Genomic DNA, 26,702 nt, shown 5'->3' with positions numbered 1-26,702 from the left:
ATGATATTAGGCTTGTAAATCACAGATGCCTAAAAGTAGGATTTCAATTCATGTCAAGAATTATTTGCTGCTTCTCAAAGAACGTACTATATAACGTGACATAAGACGCTCTGATACGATTCGACTGAGTAGCAAAGCAACTTTGTTCAGAGTAGGCGTACGTTTAATTAAAAATGATAAAGTTTTAGAAAATGGCTATTTTAAGGGACAGAGTTGCATCCAAATCACCTTGCTAGCCTGTGACCAAGTCCTCTATTGACATTGTCAGTGATCTGAGGATCTTATTATTTACTGATGCTTTTTTCAGAGCTCTAAATGCCAATACCTTCATGCACTGTCCTACTGAAACCTAAGAAGCAGTCTTTGTGACTAAATCCTCAGCTATTGTTGCGCCAATAAGAAACCATCTGTCAAAGACGAAAATGAAGGTCAACCTGTTTGTGTCCCGTGTTTCTTGTTGAGCCAGCTTACTCATATAGATCCCCGTTGTCCTTTTACTGTCATTCCCCAAAGATATTTAAATATTGTTACTACATAAACAAAGCTTTCGGTGGACTAAAAAAGGTTAGCTCTGTATTTGGAATGGTGATAGTAAGCAGTGGTAACTGTAAGCATTCATAGAAATCATGAAGTTCATTAACATTTACATTTACATCATTTGGCAGATGTCTTTATCCAGATCGACTTATACGAGTGCTTTTATAGAAGTCTCTCTCAATGAAAACAGCACCTGAATAAAAAATTTACTGTTAACAACTTGTTCTTAGTGCAAGCAACACGTCGACTAGACATTCACCATAACTAGCTCGTTGCACATGGTTGCCTGTGTGACATAATAAGTACTTAATGGAATATGATGTTCACATCCACAAATGTTTTTCGGTAGGTTAATTTGTGACAGGCCAACAAATAACAGTAGCAGGAGTAGTTAGCCTGACAAGTCAAATGTATTTCAAGTCAAATGCTATAGACACACATATAAATACAGCCATCAGGAATAATCCTGATAAACTATTTTCATAATCTCTTTAACAGATTGTTTATCTTCAGCTCGGTTTGTGATCCAGCATGGGTATCCAGAGCACCATTACTACACATTTTTTAAGCAAGCTGTTATAGTAAAATTGGAGTAACTCATCCCACACTGGACTATCTGAAACTGAGAAACGTGTTTATTCATTTTTCATGTTTATTAACAAAATAGCTCTGGACATGCATTTTCAAGAAAAACAGAGGTCCCCCCCCCAAAAAAAATGGAAATAATTGTACTTTACTGGTCATTACAGATTGGCACATTAAGAAAAAGAATAAGACATTATTTTTTTTTCTTGTTTAAGTACAATAGATTTTGTTCATCATTTACAAAGGAGACTTTTAATAAAATTCAAAAAAGTCAGAAAAAGGGCAACAAGACAAGTAAGGAGAGAATAATCTAGAGATATCTTACAGTTTGAAACGCCATATCTTAATTGAGTGGAAGGAAATACAGGCACAGGAATATACACTCTTCAGAGTAATCAGAGTATACAGCGCCATCGGTTGTTGTGACCCTGCTGAGAAGATGTGCTGGCTAAGCACTGTGCCAAGAGCCTTCACACAATAAAAAGTATCTTTAGGGAGTTCATTCTTCCAGGGTCAAAGAAAAAATACAGACACAATCCCAATATATGGGACATGATGATGTTATATGTGTATTTTTGCTTCTTGGAGCTCTTAAAAATGAAAACAGCTGCTCTAAAAATGGTCTCGTGGCCTTTTCCGTCCCGGCTCTCTCTGTTGTTTGTTGTTAATTTTTTTTTCCCACAGCTGCGCTTGGATTTTCGCCAGAAGCCATTGGAAATTTTCCACCATCCTAAGTGCAAATTCAGATTTATCTTTAAACCAGTATTCTGGAATACCGCCAGTCAAAAGACGGCAGAAAAGGAAGCACGGCTCACTGAATAGGCGATGCACACTTTAAAAAGTATGCTTCATCTTAGCATTTTTGGCTACAAAATCAATGAAATAAACCCTACAAAACAGTCTTAACCAAATAAAGGTATGAGAAACACTGAATTGGAGTCAACGATACAAAAACACCGATAAAAAAAAAAAAATGAATACAACAAACAAGCCAAATCTTGTCTATATGAATTATTTCACCCAAATCCTCAATCATCATACAGAAAAGTATTGCTGAAATATAAAGGGTTTGTCCTCTCCACTTCTCACAAGGTTTTTTTGTTTTTTTTTTGTAGTTATATATGGCCTTTTCTGCTCTGTTAGCATGACGGCATAGCAGCAGGATGAATCAGTGCCTGCAAACAGTATTTGGTCTCCCAGAGCATTCGGGTTTTGCCATCAGACTTGTGCAGGAAAGAAAAAAAAAAAAATCTTGGAATGTGGCCTTATGAGGCAAAAATGGAAGACTTCACACAGTACACAAGCTTTTCAAGCGTGAATGTACGTGTGGGCATAAAAATATCCCAGTGACATCACAGTGCCTGGATATTAGACTCTTTAGAGAGTGAATAAATATATAATGATAGAGACAAGAGTTGTAATTGTAAATGGACTAGACCTACACCTCTGAAGTGCTGTGTACCAGATCTCTGCTGTACGTTGAGTGAAATAACTACTGTTAAGCAGTAGGGGGCAGTATGTCAAAATAATAAGCTTTTTGAGCGACTTTTTACAAAAATGTCCGTTTTCTGTGTTAATTTTCCGAGATCAGAAAGAAACGGAGCTGACGTAGGGTCTGCATGCACATGTAGGCATTTAGTACATACGTGTCGGTATTTTTAAACAAGATCCATTTTCTATTCTGAAAGGAATTAATGAACACAGTGCGACATCGTGGCAGTGTGGTGTTTTAGCATCACTGACATCTCATTAAGGATGCATATTAGCCATTGCCCTAAAACACTTGTTTAATATTGAGTTTTTCCATTAATGTTAATGTATTTGCTAGTAATACAAGTTCTGTGGAATGACCCAACAGGAACTCGGACCTGAAGCATGACACCGTGACAGCTGTGATGTTTCCCATACAGTAACTTGGCATTACGGAGCAGGTGATATCCCATGCTTTGTTAATGTTTGACAGATAGAAAATATGGGATCGGTGCGTCTGTGGATGTTGTAGACATGGATGAGTTTGAAGAAATGTTTCGGTTTGGAATTACCCTGCCAAATCCCAGAAAAACTCGGGAGCTTCTCAGACCGGTATCAACAAAGTGCTTTTATCAAATACGTTATAACTGTAGAAAAAAATGTTATGGCCAAGTGTTCATAAAGAAACGAGTTCAAACATCAGGAAGACCAGGAGATCAGTCAGAAGGATACTTTCAGTCTTCCAGAATTTTCTGGATCTTAAGGCACAAAAGATATTTTAAAAAATTACAGCATGCTATGCCAAACAACAGTATGTGTACAGTGTACTTAAAAACTGTATTGTGTGTGTGTGTGTTTATGTAAACAGCTAAGGTTTTGCAAAGTCTCAACAGATGGTGTCAGATCCATACAGACGGCTTGCCCTCTCCGGATTTGCTACTGTTGCTGCTCCCGGCACTGCCAGTTTTGCCATGTTTCAAACGATGTTTCTTCTCTTTTTGAGAAACAGTAGGGATGTTACTTTGTGGCTTATCATCATTATTGTGGTTGTCCTGCATTTCATTACGGCTGTTGCCAGCATTGTGTTGGAGGGCATAAGCCTGAATAGCTGCCTCTAACTGGACAGCGTCCTCGTTGATCGGTGGTGGCCGAGCATCGCTCGCCGAAGGGAAGTTGTCCTCGTTGGATCCAAACTGCTGCTGCTCCTCTTGTGCGATGTTGTCACGGTTCTGCTTGCATGCCATCTTGGCATTGCTTAGGTCCGTGTAAGGCAGGGCTTCAGGCTTCATCACTATGTTATAGCCTGGTGGTGCAGATGGGGTGCTCCAGGAGAACGGATAACCCACGTAGTCCGCTTCCCTGACTCTGCTCCCGACATCGTCCACCATTTCTCCTTCACTGAGTGCTGGCCCGCTTACTCGGTCAGACATGTCCCCGGCCCTCAGCAGGCCCAGTTGGTATTCTTCTTCAGCCGTGGCAGTGTGACGTTTTTGCAGTGCGTCTTTGATGGTGCCCACTCCAAGGTGAATCATTTCCCATACATTAAGTAACAAACAGAGGCAGCTGACTCCATACATAATGCGCAAGAAGATGGTCTTCTCTGTGGGACGTGAAACAAAGCAGTCCACACGATGAGGGCAAGGCTCACCTGAACACACAAAGATGGGTGCTACATGAAAGCCATACAGCAGATACTGACCGGCCAGGAAGGCCGCTTCCAGAGCTGAACGTGTCAGTAGTTGCAGTACATACACTCGCATCAGACCGTCATCTTGAATGCGTCGCCTCCCGTCGTGCCGTTCTTTGGGTTTGGGACGCGGTGGAACAAGCTCCCTTCGCGTACTATCAATCTCAGGCACCTCATAGATCATCGGGTCTTCTTCTCTCTCCTCCCCTGAATTTTCGTGCCCTGCTCGATGCTGACGTGCCCCGAAGTACAGCTTTCTTGGCCTCCGTTGCGTGTACCCACCTTCTGTTGAATCGCCATCCCTCTCCGTCCCAGGCATCTCCTTGGTCCGGGAAATCTTATTGGCTGCATAACCCATGTATAGGAGTGACGGCATGGCGGAGAAGATGATCTGGAAAACCCAGAAGCGGACATGCGAGAGCGGGGCAAAGGCGTCGTAGCAGACATTTTCACAGCCAGGCTGGCCTGAGTTACACACGAACTTGCTCTGCTCGTCATAGTAGATGGACTCTCCACCCACCGCCGTCAGGACAATGCGGAACACCACCAATGTTGTCAGCCAGAGTTTCCCCACCGGCGTGGAATGGTTTTGAATCTCCTCCAGCAGACGCGTCAGGAAGCTCCAGCTCATGGCGTCGGACGACAGTGTCCCAGATGACTAAGTTCACAGACTCTACAAGAGAGAAGGAGGAAAGTGAATGAAGGAGAGCATATGTTAAGATAAACATAGGTTTTGTATACATTGCTGATGTTAGCAGGTTTGGTATACGCGTTAATGACAATATGTCATGGTCATGCTGTAAGACATGGCAACACGCAAATTTTAAGTTTATTTACTTAACTGTGTCATGAAGTTACAATATGAGTTATAGTGCAGAGATTGCGAACAACACGAATTTGATATACACTAATTATATAACTGCAACTCTCATTATGTAACAAAGCTTGAACTGGTGATATTACGTGAACACACGTTTGCTTCGATTTTGATTAGAACCAGAATTCCTACAATTATGTGAGCAATGTAATAAATAGGTTAGTTAGAACAAGGACAAGTCAGTGCAGGTCTGCAGTAGTAGATGACTTCCTGACTGAAATGTGTATTGTGTTATTCATTATTAAGCACATCCACTCATTACAAAGATTTACTTGGAAGCATTATTCTCTCTCTCTCTCTCTCTCTCTCTCTCACACACACACACACACACACACACAGACCTCATACCTCTGCTAGAAATACAGGCTTTGCCGCTGCTCTGCGCTGTGTTTACAGAGTCTCTGGTTTCTCTCCACTCATTTTTCCAAGCTAAATGTTTACATTTTGCTTCACAATAAAACATTAAAGGTATTGATTGCGATGGCTATATAAGGACAAGTCTGAGAAATGTCAGGGCATTCAGGACACAGATATCATTTTGATGGAGAGAGAGAGAGAGAGAGAGAGAGAGAGAGGTAAAGCGAGAGAGAAAAAAGCAGAGACAAAGAACAGCTACAGTGGTATTCCTGCCTTGTAGTGACCGATAACCTTAAGTGCACTTAAAGAACTTGGCCAAACAAGCCGGAAGTGAGAGTCCTGGGGCTTTTCTAACGTTTTCTCTTAAGAGGAGAGCTTTGAATTTGGGCATGGTGTTGCCGTTCTTCCCAGCTCTTCCCTTCCAGCAGGCCCCGCCATCCCTTCACCTCTCATCTGTGTCTAAGAGTGCTAGTAGTTGCACTGAAGGTGACTAAAGACCTAGCAAAGTGAGTCACACACACACACAACATTAAACATGCCGTACATCTACAAACATAAATAGTCACGTTAGTGGACGGAGTCACATTATTAGTCTCATTTTTTTGTATTATTTTTTTTGAGAAAAAAGCGAGATTAAATACATAAACAGACAAAGACACATTCTACAGACTGTAATGTGAAGAACTTCTAATATCTAAATATACTGGAATTTTAAAGGAAGATGTTTGTGGGTGTGTGGAAAAGATAATAGTAAAGATAACTAGTTCAGTTTATTAATAAGATAATAAAAAAGACAACTAGTTCAAAACTAGTGTAAGGAATAGTAACACTCCTGTTAAACGGGTTAAATATATGAGTTATGGGTCATTCTCATAACCTTTTTCACACATCTGTTTGATAATATGAAGGATGAAAACCGAAAGCATCAATCCAAATCTTCTGATTATTACACGTCTAATATATCCTACTCTAAAGCTGACATACATGACACTGATATTACCAAATGAAAGACTCTATTTGGGACTCCTGAGCTAAACTGTAGGGCAGAAAGTAACTCTACAGTCTTTCATGCAGTGTTATAAAATTTGCAGCCAGCACTGTGCATTCAAAATTGCTGAGTCCATTTAGTGAATGTATTCTTGTAGTTGGCCCTGCCACGTGTCTTTAGCACACACACACACACACACACACACACACACACAGAGTTGTCTCATCACTTGTGCCCTCCCCTTGGGCAGTAAAGAACAGCAGAAAGAGCACATGCTCAGCAGAACGCTCATCAGGGCTAACCTGCTTTGGTAAGCCGTCTTCATCTCCTTCACAGCCTCGCTCTCTCAGGATAATGGAAGCGTGCTGCTTCTTAAAAGGTGAACAGACCACAGAATTACCATCGGGACAAAGTCACCATTAATTAATGACTTGTCTACTACTCAACACACACTACCTCTACAGGTTTTTTTAAATGTATTTATTTATTTGTTTTGCACGGCATATATCGCACACATCTGCACTTCATTCACAATAATTCAAGATTCCAAGATTTAAGACTATAAGATGATTTATTTGTCACGTACGCAGTTGTATACAGTATAGAACTTGGAGTAAGAGTGTGGGGGGGGGAATCTGGCTTCTCCTCTCAGACATATATGTTACTTGTTAGATGTAGTAGTATGATGTGCAGTTATGTACAGAATGTGCAAATATTACAGAATTAACAGGCATGTAGTCACAGTAAAATGCAGTGTGCCGAATTATAATGGAATAAATGAGTCTTTAAGGAATACCGAGAGATTTATAAGATGGACATGGTCCGTGTCGAGGGGTCTGATGGGGAAAGACGCTCCTCCTGAGCCACTCTGTTTTAGACTGCGGAGGCTGTTGCCTGATTGCCTGATTGCAACAAGCTGAGTGTTACCGGAGTGGGCGGAGTCTTTTACCGCCGATCTGCAGTCGTATATACATTTCCAGATTATCTCCATATACTTTCTTCCCTTTTCTTACCCCGTATAGTGAATCCTATTCTTAGTATGTTATTATTCTTATTGATTTTATCGCTCAGTGTATTGTTTGAATTTGAGTCAATAGTAGGAAACGTCACACGGTTTTGCGTATCTGCCTTACTCCTACCAAGCAACAACATAAACCATCACTTCCACTAATATCACTACAGAGGGATGTGTCTTAGTCCTTCTAACTGCATTAAGCATGAAGTCTTAATGTTCCTCTTTTCCAAATTAGCTCCATTACCCTCTTCCCACAAAGCGTCACCGCTTCAGAATAATAAACTGAATTCATTTTGCCCTTTGCTACAATCATCTTAACCTAAGTGGGCATCACAGATGAAAACGACCGACTTCCTCGTCTGCGTCATAAATTTGTATAATATGTCTTTTTTGCCAGATGACTTATTTCTGTAGTCCAGCAAGGCATACAGCGACAACGACAACTTTTTCTCTGTTTTTCGTCTATTTTTTTTCCCCACACACCCGCAGGATATTGCAGGATGCTGATGGTTACTAGATGAATGAACGGTGCATTTCAAGGTCTATAAACTCATGGTATTTCGATTGTAAATAAAACCCAAGGTTTAGTTGATTTCCTTTTGGGGTAGAGTTGAGTGTATGCATGTAGTAGAATGAAGGAAAACAAGATTATGACCTGTGACTGTTTTTTATGCGTGAAAGAAAGAAAGAAAGAAAGAAAGAAAGAAAGAAAGAAAGAAAGAAAGAAAGAAAGAAAGAAAGAAAGAAACCCTTTCACCTCAACTGAACTGGAATATTCTTTGCATTGTTTCTTTAGAGGTATGAACAGATCTTGTTGTGTTAAGCAGAATGGACTAAAAATAGAATTCCTGACCATTTACGGAAATCGTGCAGCGCCAAGAATGAAAAGGGAAAACGAATGAGGCAACATATGCACTCTGTGTGTATATACATCTACTCTACAACTAGAAGTGTGTGTGTGTGTGTGTGTGGGAATGGATTTGGATAAGAGAATGCTCCCTGTGCCATCAAACAGAATGATATTTCAACCAGAAGCATGTAACATATGGCACGTCCTGACACACAACTCAAATGACACACACTCACACACACATACACACGCACCAAACTATGTACTTACATACACTCGGGTATCCCCGCTTCCTCTGCCTCTCCTCTTTGTGTCTGCCTCTCCACCCCTTTTCCTTTCATCTCCCTGCTCTTCTTTCTGTCTCTTTCCTTTTCATTCTTTTACAACAAGCCCTGAGATCAGTCGCCATTGACCTTAAAACCAGGAAGCAAATGGACCCCCACATTTATACGCACTATATCTGACAACCATGTGGGACTGCAGTGTGTGTGAGTGTGTGTGAGCGGCTTGTACAATGAAGTGGGTGGGGGGTTGCATGCGTTTCCTCCTCTTTCCTCTCTGTGGAACACACACACACATGCGCACACACACACACACACACACAATGGACCCCTCTTACCCCTCATTCCCCTAAATTGGGTCAGCGATTAGGAGGGAGGACAGAATGACGGGTTAATGTCCTTACAGCAGGGTGAGAGGTGGAAAGGGGGTGAAATTGTGAGACACTATGAAATGATTTCATACTGATGATACAGAGGAGCAAGTGTGGTGATGGGGGGATGGGATGGATTAAAGGCAGACCCTTTCAGGGAGATTTTTTTTCTTTTTTCCTATAGCCTGCGACACACAGAATAAAATATTTCCCTTAACCTTATCTACTTCTCCAAAGCCGCTTCTGACTCCCTTTATACTCTCAGAGTGCAATGCTCCAAGGAACATCACATCCTAATATCTGCTTTTCTGTTCATCTTGGCATCTTTGGTCACGGTTAGAAAAAATCCAGCTTCTGGCTATCTCTCTATAGTCTTTATTCTTTTCTCTTACAGTTTTCAGAGAAGCCAGATTACAGTCAGAAGGTTTTCCAGCTACACCCACATACAAGCTGTAAGCTACCATTGACTACCAAAGTGTTTTGCAAGTGTCGAGCATCTCAAAAAAAACGTCAAGGTTTTTAAATGTAATATGATTTCGTTAAATATATATATAAGATGCGTGACTTATCTTCTGGGGATTATGTAAACATTAGAAAGTAACTGACAAAAGGAAATTGTACCTCATGTGCGCCTGCATGATAAATGTTCCGGAGACGGAAGGAATACTTATTGCTTAAGCTTAAAAATACATATATATATAGTCATGACAAGATCAGACTTTTCTATAAATCATCCTCACTAATGCAAGACCCTGCGCATCACTAGAAACCTTCCAGCAACTGCCATGCCTTTCTTATGGAAAAATGAGAAATAGAATAAAAAAAAGACTATATATATTATCTCTATAAATTTCTCCTAGACAGTAATGAAATCTGATGGAAAGAAAAGGGAGACTGTGATGTCTGCTTAAGGTTTTGCTCCAGAGAGAGAGAGAGAGAAAAAATAACACCCCAGTCATTTTTATATCTGAGATCTCCTTAGAGATTTCAGCAAAGATGTACACTTGTACTTTGATATCTTAATTAATTTGAAGAGAATGTACTTTAACGCATTTTTGAGATGTGGAGAAAGATTTCCATCCCTCTTTTTTCTGAACCATTAACGAAGTTTCTAGGTAACAAGTTTCCAGGTGATGCAGTGAAATCCTTTAATCCAATCTAATTATTTCTCCTAAAGAATGATAGGAGATGATACCATTGAGATAACGCTGACACCTAAACAAACACATGTGACAATCAGTATTAAATCTATCCTGTAAAATACCACGGAGAGAATGTTGAACTATCTACACTAGTCCTAGCCTCCAGGCAAGAAGGCATTGGATAAAAGACGTACAGCAGCACAGAAACGTGAAATTATGAAAGTTTCTGTAAAGTATTTTCGGTAGGAGGGTCCAGTGTCAGCGTCTTAGGTAAAGCCGTGACTTTTCTAACACAGGAAAGTCTTCAGGGGTTTGGGGTCTTGCTATTTGGAGGATCCACCATGCTGCTGAGGATGAGGATGAGGATGGCCCTGGATTGATAATGGAGATATATGGGATTGCTTAGAGTTAAAAGTGGAATGATTTCAAAAATTATGCTTGTGCTCAAAAACTCCTGGTTACACAACTGCAATTGACTATATATATATATATATTGTAGAAATAATTTATAATCACACTATCAGGTGTGTGCTGAGGAAGAGTTTTTTTCTCACCATCATCACCTCTAATTAGAGATTGTAAAATTTTATCGTTTATATTCTGAATAAGTAAAGCTGCTTTATGACAATGTGCATTGTTAACAGCGCTACATGAAAAAAATAATAATAATTGAATTGAATTCAGAGTGGGTTATGTGCTTTCTTGTTAACGTGAAAAACCCTGGGTCTTATTTTCTCTTATTAACTTCGAAAGAGAAGAAAAATGGTGAGGGATGTGAGGTACAATAGAAGTGATAATAGGAATGAATTAGTTCCATGGAAGTTCCACAATATTATTATTAAAATCCATTAATTAATAAAAATTGCAATAATTTATGGGAGCTTAGTTTGTTTGCTTCAGACCTTTGGGGTGTTTGAGTTTATGAACAGTTAAATAGCCTTTATTTGTCACATATACATTACTGCACAGTGAAATTCTTTCTTTACATATCCCATCCTTGTGGGATGGGGTCAGAGCTCAGGGTCAGCCATGATGCATCACCGCTGGAACATGGGGCATTGAGGGCCTTGCTCAAGGGCCCAACAGTGGCAGCGTGGCAGTGCTGGGGCTTGCCATCAACATCCCAGAGCTTTAACCACTTGAGCTACACCAACCAGTTTGCGTGTTCTTTCTGTGTTTTAGAGGGTTCCTCCTCCAGTTCCATGTTATTTCATGTCATCTCAGAATGTTCCGTGGTGTGTGTTTGTGTCTTCTGATAGTTTGGCACACTGTCCCCAACCTTGTTCTCCAAGATCCCTGGGATAGACTCCCTGTGACTCTGTACAGAATACGATTGGTTGGATAAATGTAATCATTGGCAAATTGCTGTAATATAATCAACTTCAGTGTGTTAACAGTGACTTCACTTCGAATTGGGATGAACTCGTTTCACACCAGCCTGACATTGATTATTTTCCTATACTGTAATCGCATGCCTCATTGTGTTTTTGTCCTTACTTCATTCCTACGCTGTTGCATCTAATCTAAAGTCTTACACTACTCTGTTCTCACCAGATATTTTGAGTCAGAAACACCAGGACTAAAAGAGAGAGACAAGGAAAAGATGTCGAAAACTACTGAGAAGGTCAGAGAGAGCGTGTAAAAGTAAGCGTAGGCAATAAATGAGGGTTTTCTGTAGTCTGTAGTGAGGAGCATCTGCAAAGTTTATATAATGATGGGCTATGAAGGGACACACACGAATCCAGTCGGGAATTTGATTTGGAAAAACACAATCACACACTCGCTCCACATCCATGAAACACTATTATTGTGCATTTTATCACATTAAGCCCCTTAAAAAGATTCCGGAAAAACAGACTATGAAAAAGGTTAGCTTCCATCTGGAAACTGACAACTGATTCATGCCAACATCTGTTAACATCTGTATCCCTTGTCTAAATCTAAAGTTGCCTTTTGAAAGCGTATTGTACATATAAACTGTATTTATTTATTTATTTCACAGGAGTCAGATTGGAGGAGTCTGATTAGATTCAATCGAACGTGCTAATCGTGAACTCCACCTCCACAGAGGACCCCATACTCTACCTCCTCCTCTTCCTCTTGCACGAGAGGCAAAAGTTTGTGGCTTTGAGATGTATGAGTTGGCTTCTTAATTTAGATCTAAAGACCCACAGCTATATTTGCCTATTATTCCCATGTTATCTCACATTCCCACAGTCCTAAGTAGCTTCTGGCTTCTCAGTCTGTAACATTGTCTGCACACCACAGTGATGATTAAAGCTGTGGGAACAAGCCTCGGCTCGGACATCGTGCTGCTCGTGACTTTTCATGCAAAATATTTCAGTATGATCGACGACCTGAAAAAATACTCCTCTGGTTCATTAACGTGGACACGCGACTGGAAATGAACAAACTGTAGGGGTTGTTTCTTATAGGACTAACAGTTTAAATCTCGAGAGAAATAAGAGAAAAACACAGAACTGCCAGTCTAGCATTATATTCAGCAGCCTGCACAGGAATGATGAAAATACTGCATCACAGCAACATTTTTCACATGGTGACACACACACACATACATACACATACCCACCCACACACACACACCCACCCACCCACACACACACACACACACACACACACATACATACACATACACATACCCAACATGCACACACACACACATACATACACACACACACACTATCTCTCTCTCTCTCTCTCTCTCTCTCTCACTCTCGCTCTCTCTCTCTCTCTCTCTCTGTGTCTCACATATACACATGCACACTCTCTCTCTGTCTGTCTGTCTGTGTCTCTGTCTCTCTCTTACACACACAAAAAAAAACATACAGAGGACAAATGTGTCACAGGACACGTCCAAATTGAAAATGCCCCGAGGAGAAACACACTCAACCTCGTCTGCTTACCGCCTGCTTACACACACACACACACACACACAAATAAATACCTCCACCCCAAACCTATTATCTCATGTGTGTTCTCATCTTCTGTACCCTTCACCTTAAACCTCTGTTCCATTAAACGAGATTCTTAGCGCAGAGTATCATCAATCAGCTGCACGATTGAGTGGATCTTTATTAAATTAAGAAAAAAAAGAAAAAAAAATCTAATCTACATTATTGATATCAGACACCGTGTTTGTGCAGCACACCACATGCTGAGCTCATGCGTAATTATGTCATTATTAAATTCCTGAAAATAGATGAACAAGAAGAGATGAAGTGAGACAGGATTTAGAAAAAAATAAAATAAATGAAATAAAAAATCAGATTAAACCTCAAGCTCAGCTCTATCACGCTAACCGAACTGAACCTACAGCATGTGTGCCTATAGCTGTGTGTACTTAGTATGCAAGTAGTGTGTTCCCACTGGAGAAGTCAGTGAGATGTAGTGTACTATTACTGCCCAGATCACTGCAAAATGAAGCGAGGAGCGCTTGTCACTGTCGCAGCATGTGGGTTGAAGAAGAAAACACCAGGAAACCACTGCACTCTTCTAAAAGGTTATAAAGAACACTAATACACCACGAAGGCAAGATCAACCATTTTGTGTTTTCAAATGTAGTGGCTGCTCCTTAAGATGTGTTATTTCTATTCAGTTCAAAACCTTTCTGTTTAAACTAAAACCTAATGTATGATCCATTTTATTCAAAGCCTAAAGTACAATTTTCCATGTTATATAGCGTAAGAACCTAGCTCACATCTTGCCTCTTGCCTCTTTGCTTCATGCCTCCTTTCCTCTCTTTCCTCTTTATGTCTTCCTTCAGCGAGAGATCTTTTGATTAGAAGACAGAAAATGGGATGATGGTAACAAATATGCAGCAGATCCTCCCGGGTTGCAGGCTTCCGAATCAATTTCGTCATTCGTCAACCTGACAAAGCCGTGCATCTATTACCAGATTTCTGTTTTCTCCAGTTCTTGATGCTGACCAGTGGAACACTGATGAACACTAATCTGATGCATTCCCACACACACCACACAGACTAAACATGTGTTCACCTGGAGGTTGCACATAAGGAATGAATATGAGGTGGACAAATTGCCTGGGGACATGGAGGCAGGAACATAGTCAGTGCACACACACACACACACACACACACACACGCTCTCTCTCTCCCTCACACACACCTCCATGCTCTTACTCAAGGCAATTACTGTATCGATTGGAAAGATTTGTTGCCTATTTGAATTCCTTAGTCAGCTGGTTATAGAGCCAAACCCCGATCTGATCCATTTTATCTCAGGAAGATGAATCACACGGAAACATCACCCTGACATCATCTCTCACTTTCTATTCTACAATTCATGTCTGATTGCTGGATTTCTGAGGGATGTGTAGGAGCTCTGGGATGAGTCTGTGATATAAAACTTCAGGCTTTTCAGCTGAACAAAATGCACTAGATCTACTCTCCGGATTATAAGTATTCTCTACTCTACTCTACTGTACTCTATAATACTCTACTCTGCACAACTCTACACTACTCGACTGTACACTACACTACTCTACTCAGCTCTACACAATTCCAGTCTACTCTATTCTACACGCCTCTACTGTACTCTACAGTATTCTACTCTACACTACTCTACTGAACTCTACACTATTCCAGTCTACTCTACACTACTATACTACACTTCTCTAGTCTACACTACTCTTCTGTAAGCTACACGACTCTCTTCTACTCTACTCTACACTACAGTACTCTATTCTACTCTACTGAACTCTACATACTCTACTCTGCACAACCCTACACTACTCTATTATACTCTACTGAACTCTACACAAGTCCAGTCTACTCTATTCTACACTCCTCTACTGTACTGTACTCTACACTACTCTTCTGTAAGCTACACAACTCTATTCTACTCTACTGTATGCTACACTACCTTGTTCTACTCTACTGAACTCTACAGTACTCTACTCTGCACAACTCTACTGTACTCTACTCAACTCTACTGAACTCTACACTATTCCAGTCTACTCTACACTACTATACTACACTTCTCTAGTCTACACTACTCTTCTGTAAGCTACACGACTCTCTTCTACTCTACTCTACACTACTCTATTCTACTCTACTGAACTCTACATACTCTACTCTGCACAACCCTACACTACTCTACTGTACTCTACACTACTCTATTATACTCTACTGAACTCTACACAAGTCCAGTCTACTCTATTCTACACTCCTCTACTGTACTGTACTCTACACTACTCTTCTGTAAGCTACACAACTCTATTCTACTCTACTGTATGCTACACTACCTTGTTCTACTCTACTGAACTCTACAGTACTCTACTCTGCACAACTCTACTGTACTCTACTCAACTCTACACTACTCTATTATACTCTACTGAACTCTACACAAGTCCAGTCTACTCTATTCTACACTCCTCTACTGTACTGTACTCTACACTACTCTTCTGTAAGCTACACAACTCTATTCTACTCTACTGTATGCTACACTACCTTGTTCTACTCTACTGAACTCTACAGTACTCTACTCTGCACAACTCTACTGTACTCTACTCAACTCTACACTACTCTATTGTGCTCTAATGAACTCTACACAAGTCCAGTCTACACTACTCTATTCTACACTCTTCTACTGCATTCTATGCTATTCTATTGTACTCTACACTACACTTCTCTACTCTACTGAACTCTACAGTACTCTACTCTGCAAAACTCTACACTACTCTACTGAACTCTACACGGCACAATTCAACACTACTCTCCTCTATTCTACACTCTATCCTGCTGTACTTCACAATACTTTACACTACTATGTTCTACTCTACCATACTCTACACTATTCTACACTACTCTATTCTACTCTACTGTACACTACACTACTCTATTCTATAATACTTTTCTGTACTCTACACTACTCTATTCTATTCATCTGTATGCTACAATACTCTATTCTATAATACTCTTTTGTACTCTACACCACTCTATTCTACTCTACTGTATTCTACAATATTCTACTCTACAATACTCTTCTGTATGCTACACTACCCTATTCTTCTCTACTGAATTCTACAATACTTTACTCTGCACAACTCTACTGTACTCTATTCTACTCTAATGTACTCTACACTGCACAATTCAACACTACTCTCATCTATTCCACACAAGTCTATCCTGTTGTACTTCACAATACTACTCTGTTCTACCCTACTGTAATCTACAATATTCTACTCTACTCTACACTACTCTATTCTACTCTACTGCACTCTACAATATTCTACACTACTTTATTCTACTCTAATGTAGTCTACAATACTTTATTACATGCTACTCTACACTACTCTATTCTACTCTACTGTACGCTACACTACTCTATTTTATACTACTCTTCTGTACTCTACACTACTCTATTCTACTCTACAATATGCTACTCTACTCTATTCTACTCTACTGTATGCTACACTATTCTATACTACTCTTCTGTATTCTACACTACCCTATTCTACTCTACTGAACTCTACAATACTCTACTCTGCACAACTCTACAATACTCTACTGAACTCTACAATACTCTACTCTGCAGAACTCTACACTATTCAACTGTGCACTATTCTACTCTACTGAAATCCACACTGCACAATTCAGCATTACTCTCCTCTATTCTACACTAGTCTATCCTGATGTACTTCACAATACTTTACACTACTCTGTTCTACTCTACTGTACACTACTCTACACTTTTTTATTCTACTCTAATGTACTCTACACTACTTTATTCCACACTACTCTTCTCTACACTACTCTATTCTACTCTACGCTACACTACTCTATTCTACTTTACTGTACGCTACACTACTCTGTTATATACTACTCTTCTGTACTCTACTATATTCTACTCGAATGTACTCTACACTACTCTACTGTACACGACTCTATTCTACTCTACAAAACTCTGCACAACTCTACACTTCTCTATTTTACTCTACAATGCTTCACTCTACACTATTGTACTCTACACTACTCTATGCTACACTACTGTACTGTACTCTACACTACTGTACTTTATTGTACTGTACACTACTGTACACTTCTCTGTTCTCCTATACACTACTCTGCTCTAAACGTGATCTACTCTCCTCTACACTCTCTACAATACTCTACTCCACTCTACTCTTTTCTATACTACTCTACACTACACTATTATACTATACACTACTGTACTGTACTATACTCCACTCTGCACTACACTGCACTACTCTATCGTTCTCTACACTACTCTACTGTACTCAACATAACTCTATTCTATTCTACTCTACTCTACACTGAACTAGAAGAAAAGCATATTCTATGTTTTAATTATTCATTCAATCATTTGTTCATCGTCATTCACTATTTAATCTTTACCAGATTCGAAAAATCCAGAATACGAAGAGCCTTCTTTTTCTGAAATAGATTTCAGGGAAAAAATGAACATATATGGCTCTATAGTTATGGCTGACAATTTATTTCATTCTTTCTTTTCAAATAATTGCTCTTCGCAAAATCTTTATAAACGAATCCCTGCTTTACAGCACAGTCAAAAGCTTTCACTGTGTGGCTGGAAAAATATTTACATGTCCTGTTCTCTCCATTCTGATTCATGACTTTTAAAGTCTCAGAACTCTGTATCTCAGACTTTCTCCTTCTCTTATACATACAAACATTATAAATACACTTGCCACGGACCCACACAGCTGATGGAGGGAGTCACAATCTTCTGACTGTCTAAACATGATGACTAATTACTTGTTTGTCTGAAGGACATTTTTTTCTTTCTCTTGCTCTGTCCATCTTTACACTCTCATTAGTAATGTCATGCCTAAAGAGGAAATAAAAACAACAAAAGAGAACAATTACACATACCCTAGGCTTCTTAAAACGCCACACAGGTGAAAGGGCAATGGAGAGTATACACTGGGGTGCAGAGAGAGAGAGAGAGAGAGAGAGAGAGAGAGAGAGTTGAGTAATGGAAGAGAAGGAGAAAAATATGCTGTGTTAGTGTTAGCATGCTAGCATGTGCATGTCGCCTGTAGGCTCTGTTCCTCGTCTGGAGCACATGGCCATCCTGCGCTCTGATTGGCACGATCCTTGTGGCCATGGAAACCCAGTCATGGGTGAATGAATATTGTAGAACGTGACTTGAAGAAAAGACGAAGGAAAGGCACGAGTAAATATAGACATGTATGTTGATGTCTCTCGAAAGCTGATTCCTTCACATACTGTCAACGGAGGAGAAATTTAAAACCGATTATAAAGATATATAATAAAACTTGCTGTGAATTCCATTTATTTTATTAGTACAATCAATGTGTTCAATTAAGAGCTCCCAATTTTCCTGGAAGAATAAAAAATCAACTTTTTCAATCAGTATAAACAAATAAATGATGTTCTGGCTGTGAGTCTGATATAAAATGAGTCAGGACTCTGTTGGCTTCCAGTGTGAGATGTGTGTTTTTATCTCTGTTGGATAACCTTACACAGAATTTTAGTGGTTGAAGATAAACATCAAATTTTAGATGTTTATGAATAAGCACTTAGGGCATGTAAGAGAGCAGAAATTGGTTTGATATCATCACTTACTGTAAAGCTTTTGATTTTTTGTTTTTCTTTTGTGTGAAGATATTGCCCCTAGCAGGCTAGGGGAAAAAAACAGGAGTGTGACATAAAGAGGTAATTCCTTTTATGGACATTTTTGGCAAAAAAGCTTGATTCTCCTGCAGCTTTTATTCAAAATTTGTGATGCAACATGTTGAGTTTTGGAAAACTACTTGAAAAATGGTAAAATTGCCAGCACAGGATGTTTCTTTTAAACACTTACCAGTGATGTCACATATGTCACGATTTTCCATGTTAGCAGTACTTAATTGTGTTAATTCTGCTTGACTTTGCCTTCATTTTTGTCCTTCACAAAATTGCTTGAGACTGCTGACAGCCTATTTTTTTCCCTAGAGATGCTCTAACTTGTCCTGAACTCACTTTGTTTTTGTGATCTAGTCTTCATGTCACATTAATGGCATTAGCTAGAATTAGTTTGGTGAAGGAGGATAAAGAGTGACAATGTGGTTCTACAGCAAGGATGGCAATATCAACCTGAGCCACACCAGCATATTTATGAGCTCTTGAAAGGCCATAAACTGGGGACTTTTAACATTTTGATATTTTCACGTTATCTATCAGTGTCTTAGGCTGCGCAAAAGAATGCTGTGTTTCTGAATCATTTTTAAGTTGAGCCCACAGTGTGCAAAAGAGCCCAAAGTGTGCAAATTTTATATATATATATATATATATATATATATATGTATGTATATAATAATTTTAATAAGTGATAATTTTATCATTATATATATATATATAATTAATGATAAAAATCAAGCACCAAGGCATGCAGACTGCAAATCTTCTACAAACATTTGTACGAATGGGTCGCTTTCAGGAGCTCAGTGATTTTAAGCATGATAGGTTGTCACCTGCGCAATATGTCCATTCGTGAAATTTCCTCATTACTAAATATTCCACGTTCAACTGTCATAACAAAGTGTAAGCAATTGGGAACAACAGCAACTCTGCAGAGTCAACAGCTACAGTCCTCCAAACTTCGTGTGGCCTTCAGATTAGCTCAAGAACATGGAATGGGTTTTCATGGCCGATAGAACACCCTTGGGATGAATTAGAGGCCTTCTCGTCCGACATCAGTGCCTGACCTCACAAATGCGCTTCTAGAGGAATGGTCAAAAATTCCCATAAACCCACTCCTAAACCTTGTGGAAAGCCTTCCCAGAAGAGGCTTTTATAGCTGTAAAGGACGGGACAACTCCATATTAAACCCTACGGATTAAGAAGTTCATGTGCATGTAAAGGCAAGCCTCTCAAAACATTTGCCAACATAGTGTATGTATAACCTGCTATGTCTTTATTATAATATATTATTACATACATTATTACATCATCCTGCAGGATGTAGTGATACAGTGAGCTGTATTTGGCTTATAGGCCTTGAGTCTGGTTCCTGTGCCCTACAGCCCTTCAGATTTTGTACTGTGTATCTTTATAAAACACACGGATTTGAGGCTTTTACAGCACGTGACACCAGAACATAAACATTTCATTTAATGCTCTAGCTTTAGATTTATTTCTATTTTCTAACTTCTTGTTCCACCACTTCACATTCTTTGATGCTGGGTCTGAACCAATCAATCATGTGTACTGCAATGTGACAGATACTGTGTCATAGGAAATCAGGTTTTGTGTGTGTGTGTGTGTGATAAGAGACAGAGCAAGTGTATGTATGTGTTTTTAAGAAGATGATGTTAGGCAGGCATGGGAAAGAAAGCTGTGTGTGTGTGTGTGTGTGTGTGTGTGTGATCTGAATCTTTCACCACATTGTGCTTCTCTATTGTCTTATGCTGTCATAAACAATTAAAATATCCTGCAACTGCATCAACAACCAAAGCTTTGTGTGTGTGTGTGTGTGTGTGTGTATGTGTGTGTGTGTGTGTGTGTGTGTGTGTGTGTGTGTGTATAGTGTGCAAATCTGTACTGCTCAGTGGTAGTAAAGAATCACATCAGACTCCTACCCACTGGGAATGTCACTAAGGATTCACATACATCTGCCATGTGTGTGTGTGTGTGCATGCAATATATTCCCAATAATGACCACTTTAATTTCATATAATATGCATATTCTGTGTTTTTGGCAGATGCTAGCACAAGTAAGGAAACTTCTTAAATCATCTTAGGCACTTCCTGGGCTCCCGGGTGCTGCAAAACAAAATAGTTGGCTGTTGGGAAATTGTGAGCTCAAATCCCAGTCATGCCACAGACAACTATAACCAGGAGTCATACAGAGTAAAACTGGCCGTGCTTTCTTGGAGGGCAGAAGGGAGGGCATTACTCTCCTCTCCTGTCAGTCAGAATGACACTGGTCTCACATTGCCAAACCCTCATATTGTATTTATTGTTCTCCACAGAAGCTTTAATTGGCCAAGACCTGCCCAGGAGGACGCCTGACTGACATGTAAAGCAACCAATCACAGTTTGCTTTGTTCAGCTTCATGTTTAGGGGCTTGAAAATGTCAAATTTGATGTCTCTAGAAAAACAGACTGCCGTTCATTTAAGATAGTTGTGTAAATTAATAAGTCTATAGAATGAATTTCACATCATTTACAAAATCCAGCATTTCGCTGATCCTCTTAAGTGCTCATTGTCCCAGTTGTAAATGTGACGACTCCCTTCTTCCGAGAGCATCACAACAGCTTTGTTTCCAGCTGGACTATTATAAAACGTGACACACACATGTCTTTCGGAAATCCTGTAGAATCCAACTAATCAGATGACGACTTAGAAACTGCTGAATTTTGTGTGCTATATGCATCAGATGTTCAGCTGATGGTTCGAGGGTGTGTGAGGTCTGAGGCTGAGACAGGTGTGACACTAACCAGATGTGCGTGAGAGTTTATGATTGATGAAGAGGGCAGGTAGAGTTTTCCTGCAAGTGTGTCAAGCTGCTGTGTGCTTTGAAGTCTTGAAGTAAGCATGTGCGATTTTCTGAATTGGTAGCTGTCGTGATTGGTTGCTGAGAGCTAGCTAGTGTGTGAAATAATAATAATAATAATAATAATAATAATAATAATAATAGTAATAATAGTAATAAATAACAATAATAAATAAATAAATTAATAATAAATTATTAGTAATAATAATAATAATAATAATAATAATAATAATAATAATAATAATAGTAATAAATAACAATAATAAATAAATAAATTAATAATAAATTATTAGTAATAATAATAATAATAATTATTATTATTATTATTATTATTATTACCCGTCCAGCCGTTGTCTATACCCACTTTATTCCTAATTAGGGTCACGGAGGTCTGCTGGAGCCTATCCCAGCGCACATTGGGTGAAAGGCAGGGGTACACCCTGGACAGGTCACCAGTCCATCTGTTATTATTATTATTATTATTATTATTATTATTCATTTATTCATTCATTTTTTAAAAAATCCCTTTAACATTTGTGAATTTGGACACATATTTGTGTGTTAAAGTGTGAAAAAAGACACTAATATGTAGCTGTGGTGCTGATAGTAGACTGTAAAATGTTAAAACCTTAAATCTGCATTCAGTTAATGCAGCGGTGTTTTGTTTAAAGTTTCAGTGGCGAAGCCGCATAAACAATATGAGCAATGCCAACACTGGCATTCCTACATACTTTCTAGAATAAGCACTGTCAATTAGTACGTTGCCATGGAAACACCACTGTCAATTCCACGAACAGCCACAAACACACCACTCCGATCAGGAAGAAAATATAATAATTTTTATTATTTTTTTTTTTTTTTTAGATTTTTTAGATTTTTTTCTGTATTTTCATTGTAGATAGGGATATCTCTTCTTTAAATCTACCATGTCGGATTGTTTAGTAACCGAAGTTGTTTTATACTCTCACGGGGCTTTAATTTGAATGTACTGTGTATATAATTAAATTGATTTTAATGCTATCCTTCTTGTCAAGTTCTGCTTGAGCAATTTTGTCAGACCCAGCTGTGGCAGACATTTCCCAGAAGACTTGTGTTATTGACCTATAGGGGGTGAATACTTATGCAACCAAGAAATGTCTGCTTTTTTGTTTAGTTTGTATCACAAAGAAAAAAAAAATCAAAAATTATGTTCAAATATTAGACATATTGTATGTAGATCAAATGCTAAAAGCCTTAATGCTTTCACTTCCAAGGTCGTACCATTATATAACGTGGATTAATGTGGTAAACGTTTAATACTTAAAAGCAGCGTAGGAGCGAAAGAATAAGAGAAAGCCACAATTCTATGCTTCTGCCTTTTCTAGCTGTATAAATAGAACGTTAGATGTATTGCTGACACAGAGATGAGCAGATCAGATCCAATACTATCTCACCATACGGCGTGGTAATGTATGTATAGATAATAGAACGCAAATGAATGTACTACAGGGCATCACAAGCTCTACAGTGTGGGTTAATTGCACTCAGCTGGAGTTCTCCTAAATCAAGGGTGGTCCAAACTGGTCTTAACCAACCGGAACCAAGCTGTCTGTTCTCCTTCTGTATGTATGTGCATGCATGCATGGATTTGTGTGTGTGTGTGTGGGCGTCCATGTTATTGCCTGACAGACCGAATCAGCTCCTTATGTCTCTCTTTATCAGACTACAAGCAACTTTTTGCTTCCTTTCCTCTTTTTTCTCTTCCTTCTTCTCTGCTCGCTGACTCTAAAGGAAACATTACTGGATCACACTCTTATCCTTCGCTGTGGGTTTGAGATAGAAGACTATTGAAATGTAAAAAAGGATCGAATGAAAAAGGGCAGCAAGGCTGCAAGGGAATAACTGCAGTCATCCATCAAGACAACACACTGTGAATAAATGAATACTTATGAACACACACAGACAGAAACACACAGAGGATGAATAAGTAGATGAATATGTACACACAAATGCACGAGAAATAAAACGCACATATATAATCTTTTCTGGAAAGGCAGATGGATTGCGCACACACATACACACCCACACACACACCTACACACCCACACACACAGATGCTAGTTAATCTGCTGATAGAATGCCTGTAAATTACCTCTGAACCACACAGTGAAGTGCACAGCATTTTAATATACATGAAATTAAGTTAGCATTTTAATTCATCTGGAAATCCCTGTGCATCAAATTCAGTTGTTTATTATTATTATTATTATTATTATTATTATTATTATAAACAATTATAATTATAATTTATATTTTATTTATATTATAATTGTTATTAATATATAAATAATAATAATTATAATAATTATAAATTATTATTATTATTGTTGTTGTTGTTGTTGTTAGTTGTAGTAGCATTAAACTTACAATAAAACCTAACAATAAAAATTATATTTTAAAAAATTTGTTGTACCAAAGACACTTACTTAACATACATTGTAAGTGGTACAGTGATCTTTGAAATGTGGTCATGGATTAACAGTAACATATTTCACGAACTTCTGACAGACAGGAAATATTACATCTATGCGTGAAATGGAAGGAAGTTGGCGGTTAGCATGTTTCACCAAATTAGTGGCTTTTCTGATACGTCTCACAGCATTTTTCCAAAATTTGCCAAGCGACAACTTTCTGGGCTTCAGGTTAGTGATTTGTCCTGCACACCAGCTCACATCACAGTTATTAGAGCTGGTTAAAACAGCTGAGAGAGCAGGTTTGCTTGATTCACCATACATGTATAAAGCATGACTGAGTTGAAAGGGGGTGGAAGAGGGATAGTATAGTCTCTCTCTCCCCTGTCAATCACAGCGGCACTAGCCAATCATGAGCTCATGTATGCAGAAGACGTATGCAGTAGATAGCACTTTCTTCCGAGTGTGGAAAACATGATCAACCGGCTCAGTAAAAGATGTGGCTGGATATCAGACATGAAAACTGTTCGCGCTCACCTTCCCACCACCCTCTTCTCACGTGAAGAGCTAGAACTTTTAAAATAATAATAATAATAATAATAATAATAATAATAATAATAATAATAATAATAATAAATAGTATAAAGTATAATAATAATAAAAAGTTTGGTACACTGGTTGGTGTCGATATTTCCTCCAAGCAAGGTCAATGTGTTTTTAAAACACATTTAAATGTTGGATTGTGTTTTATGATGACCATCTCCTGTATTTACTTTCTGCTGGTTGATTCTGCTGCAAAAAAATATACATTTTATTTTAGATAGATAGATAGATAGATAGATAGATAGATAGATAGATAGATAGATAGATAGATAGATAGATAGATATGTGGATGTAGTTTATATTAAATACAAGATTTAAGGTACAATCATAGACCGTGATGACCCTTAGAGTACACTATATGTACACTTGAGGGTAGATCACCATTCACAAGGACTGGTGCAGGTTAGTACCCTTTACTGTAAGGTTTTAAAATTTAAACATCAAGAAAACATTTTGTATTATGAACAAGAGGAAAATAATGGCACATGATCATCCCTCTGGGGGTAAAAAAAAAGAGGTGTATTATTTTATATAATGCATGAGAATAATTCAGGATAGAATTTGTTTTATTCAATTCTTTTGATTTGAATTCTTTTAGCCGTACAAGGTCAGTATAATGAACAAGTGGCTATACAGACTGATGAATCTTTCCTCTTGCGTAACCAACCAACAACACAAAGCTCACACACTTAGGCACAATTTCCTGCTTTCCGCTCAACAAGCACTTCAGGACATTGACCATACACGCTGTCTCAGCAGGGCAGTCGAACCCTCCACATGTCCTCATTCAGGGGGAAGATACAAAACCTTCAGCACTCAGACCAGAAAATGCAAAAACTGCTTCTAGCATCAAGCCATCAGGAGGCACAATCTACTATTGTCACTGCACTTTACTACTGGAGCCTTTTGCATTACCCCTGATGTGCATCTTCAGTGGATGCTGATTTGTAGCACTGAGGAACGACATGCAAGTAAGAATTGATTGCACTTTCTGTGCGCATGACAATAAAGGGGTTAGACTACAGTATTACAGCAAAATGTTTGGCTACAAATTATTAAACGCAAACCTCCTTAAAAAAAAAATACAAGAGACACACACAATGCAAACAAATGCCTCCTTTAGAAATATCGGTAGTGAATATATTCAGTAGCATCCTTAACTCCTTAGACGTGCATGCACGTGCACCGGCAGTCTATTCTTTAAGCCATATGAGCATAAAGGATAAGAGAGTGTGTCACAGAAAGCCATCATTTATCATTTATCTTACCGCTTTGCGAGTCTGTGGAGATTATTAAGAGAAGAAGTTCACTCCGACTTAAATAATCGACCGCTTTCACCGCGCCGACGTCGCCAAACTGCTTCATTAAAGCCGCTTCTTGACGTAAATCCGCTTCACGCGCTTTTCGGAGACTGTCTGCAAAACAAACAGACACACGCGCGCACTCTCATCCCTTCAGCTGTTAAGTCTATAAGAGAAAAGTAGGCTGCTGAATATAATGATGTGTGATCATCCAGGATGACAGGCACGAGCTCGCGAGTCTTATTAGTCTCGCGCCTTTATATACGATTAAACGGTTCCGCGCTGTAACCATGGTAACCGTTACATTCCAGTGTATTCGCCCATCATGCTAAAGTCCATCTTTAGTGAGGTATAAGAGAAAGAAAAGAAGTGTGGCCCCAAACTATATATTTATATGCTGTTGAATACGCCACTCCCAGTGATTATAATAAATGGGAGACCCCTGCGTCATATGCCTTTTTTTTATTTTATTTTTCCTGAAAATGTCTTTCTAAGCATATTTTTAGACATGTCATAGATAAACTCTTAGATTTATCATATTACAGAACTAATATTTTCCATCCATCCATCTTTGATAACACTTCCATCCATCCATCCATCCATCCATCTTCTGTAATCACAGGGTTGCAGAAACCCTAAATCCTACCCCCAGGGGACTCAGGGC

At 38.9% G+C, this 26,702-nt stretch overlaps 1 protein-coding gene across 3 annotated transcripts; it reads right to left on the bottom strand.

The window, feature by feature from the left end:
* Positions 1–1,174: 1,174 nt before the first annotated feature.
* gjc1 (gap junction protein gamma 1) lies at positions 1,175–26,377 on the bottom strand. 3 transcript variants are annotated; one of them, XM_058413544.1, is made up of 3 exons: positions 8,637–8,880; positions 6,804–6,872; positions 1,175–4,952 (listed from the first exon to the last, which is right to left on the bottom strand). In XM_058413544.1, the coding sequence occupies exon 3, from the start codon at positions 4,908–4,910 to the stop codon at positions 3,492–3,494; it is 1,419 nt and encodes a 472-aa protein (XP_058269527.1). In that variant the 5' UTR covers positions 4,911–4,952; positions 6,804–6,872; positions 8,637–8,880; the 3' UTR covers positions 1,175–3,491. The 3 variants fall into 3 exon arrangements, with proteins under 3 accessions (XP_058269527.1, XP_058269508.1, XP_058269518.1); XM_058413525.1 differs by lacking the exons at positions 6,804–6,872; positions 8,637–8,880 and adding an exon at positions 26,006–26,377; XM_058413535.1 differs by lacking the exon at positions 6,804–6,872.
* Between the last annotated feature and the right edge of the window lie 325 nt (positions 26,378–26,702).

The sequence above is a fragment of the Hemibagrus wyckioides genome, linkage group LG02 (genome assembly GCF_019097595.1).
Source record: "Hemibagrus wyckioides isolate EC202008001 linkage group LG02, SWU_Hwy_1.0, whole genome shotgun sequence".
NCBI lineage: Eukaryota > Metazoa > Chordata > Actinopteri > Siluriformes > Bagridae > Hemibagrus > Hemibagrus wyckioides.
This window is presented reverse-complemented; position numbering and strand designations above follow the sequence as displayed.

What these genes read in the sequence shown, in the direction of transcription:
- gjc1 (XM_058413525.1), bottom strand. Translation starts at nt 4,910, where the DNA reads ATGAGCTGGAGCTTCCTGACGCGTCTGCTGGAGGAGATTCAAAACCAT.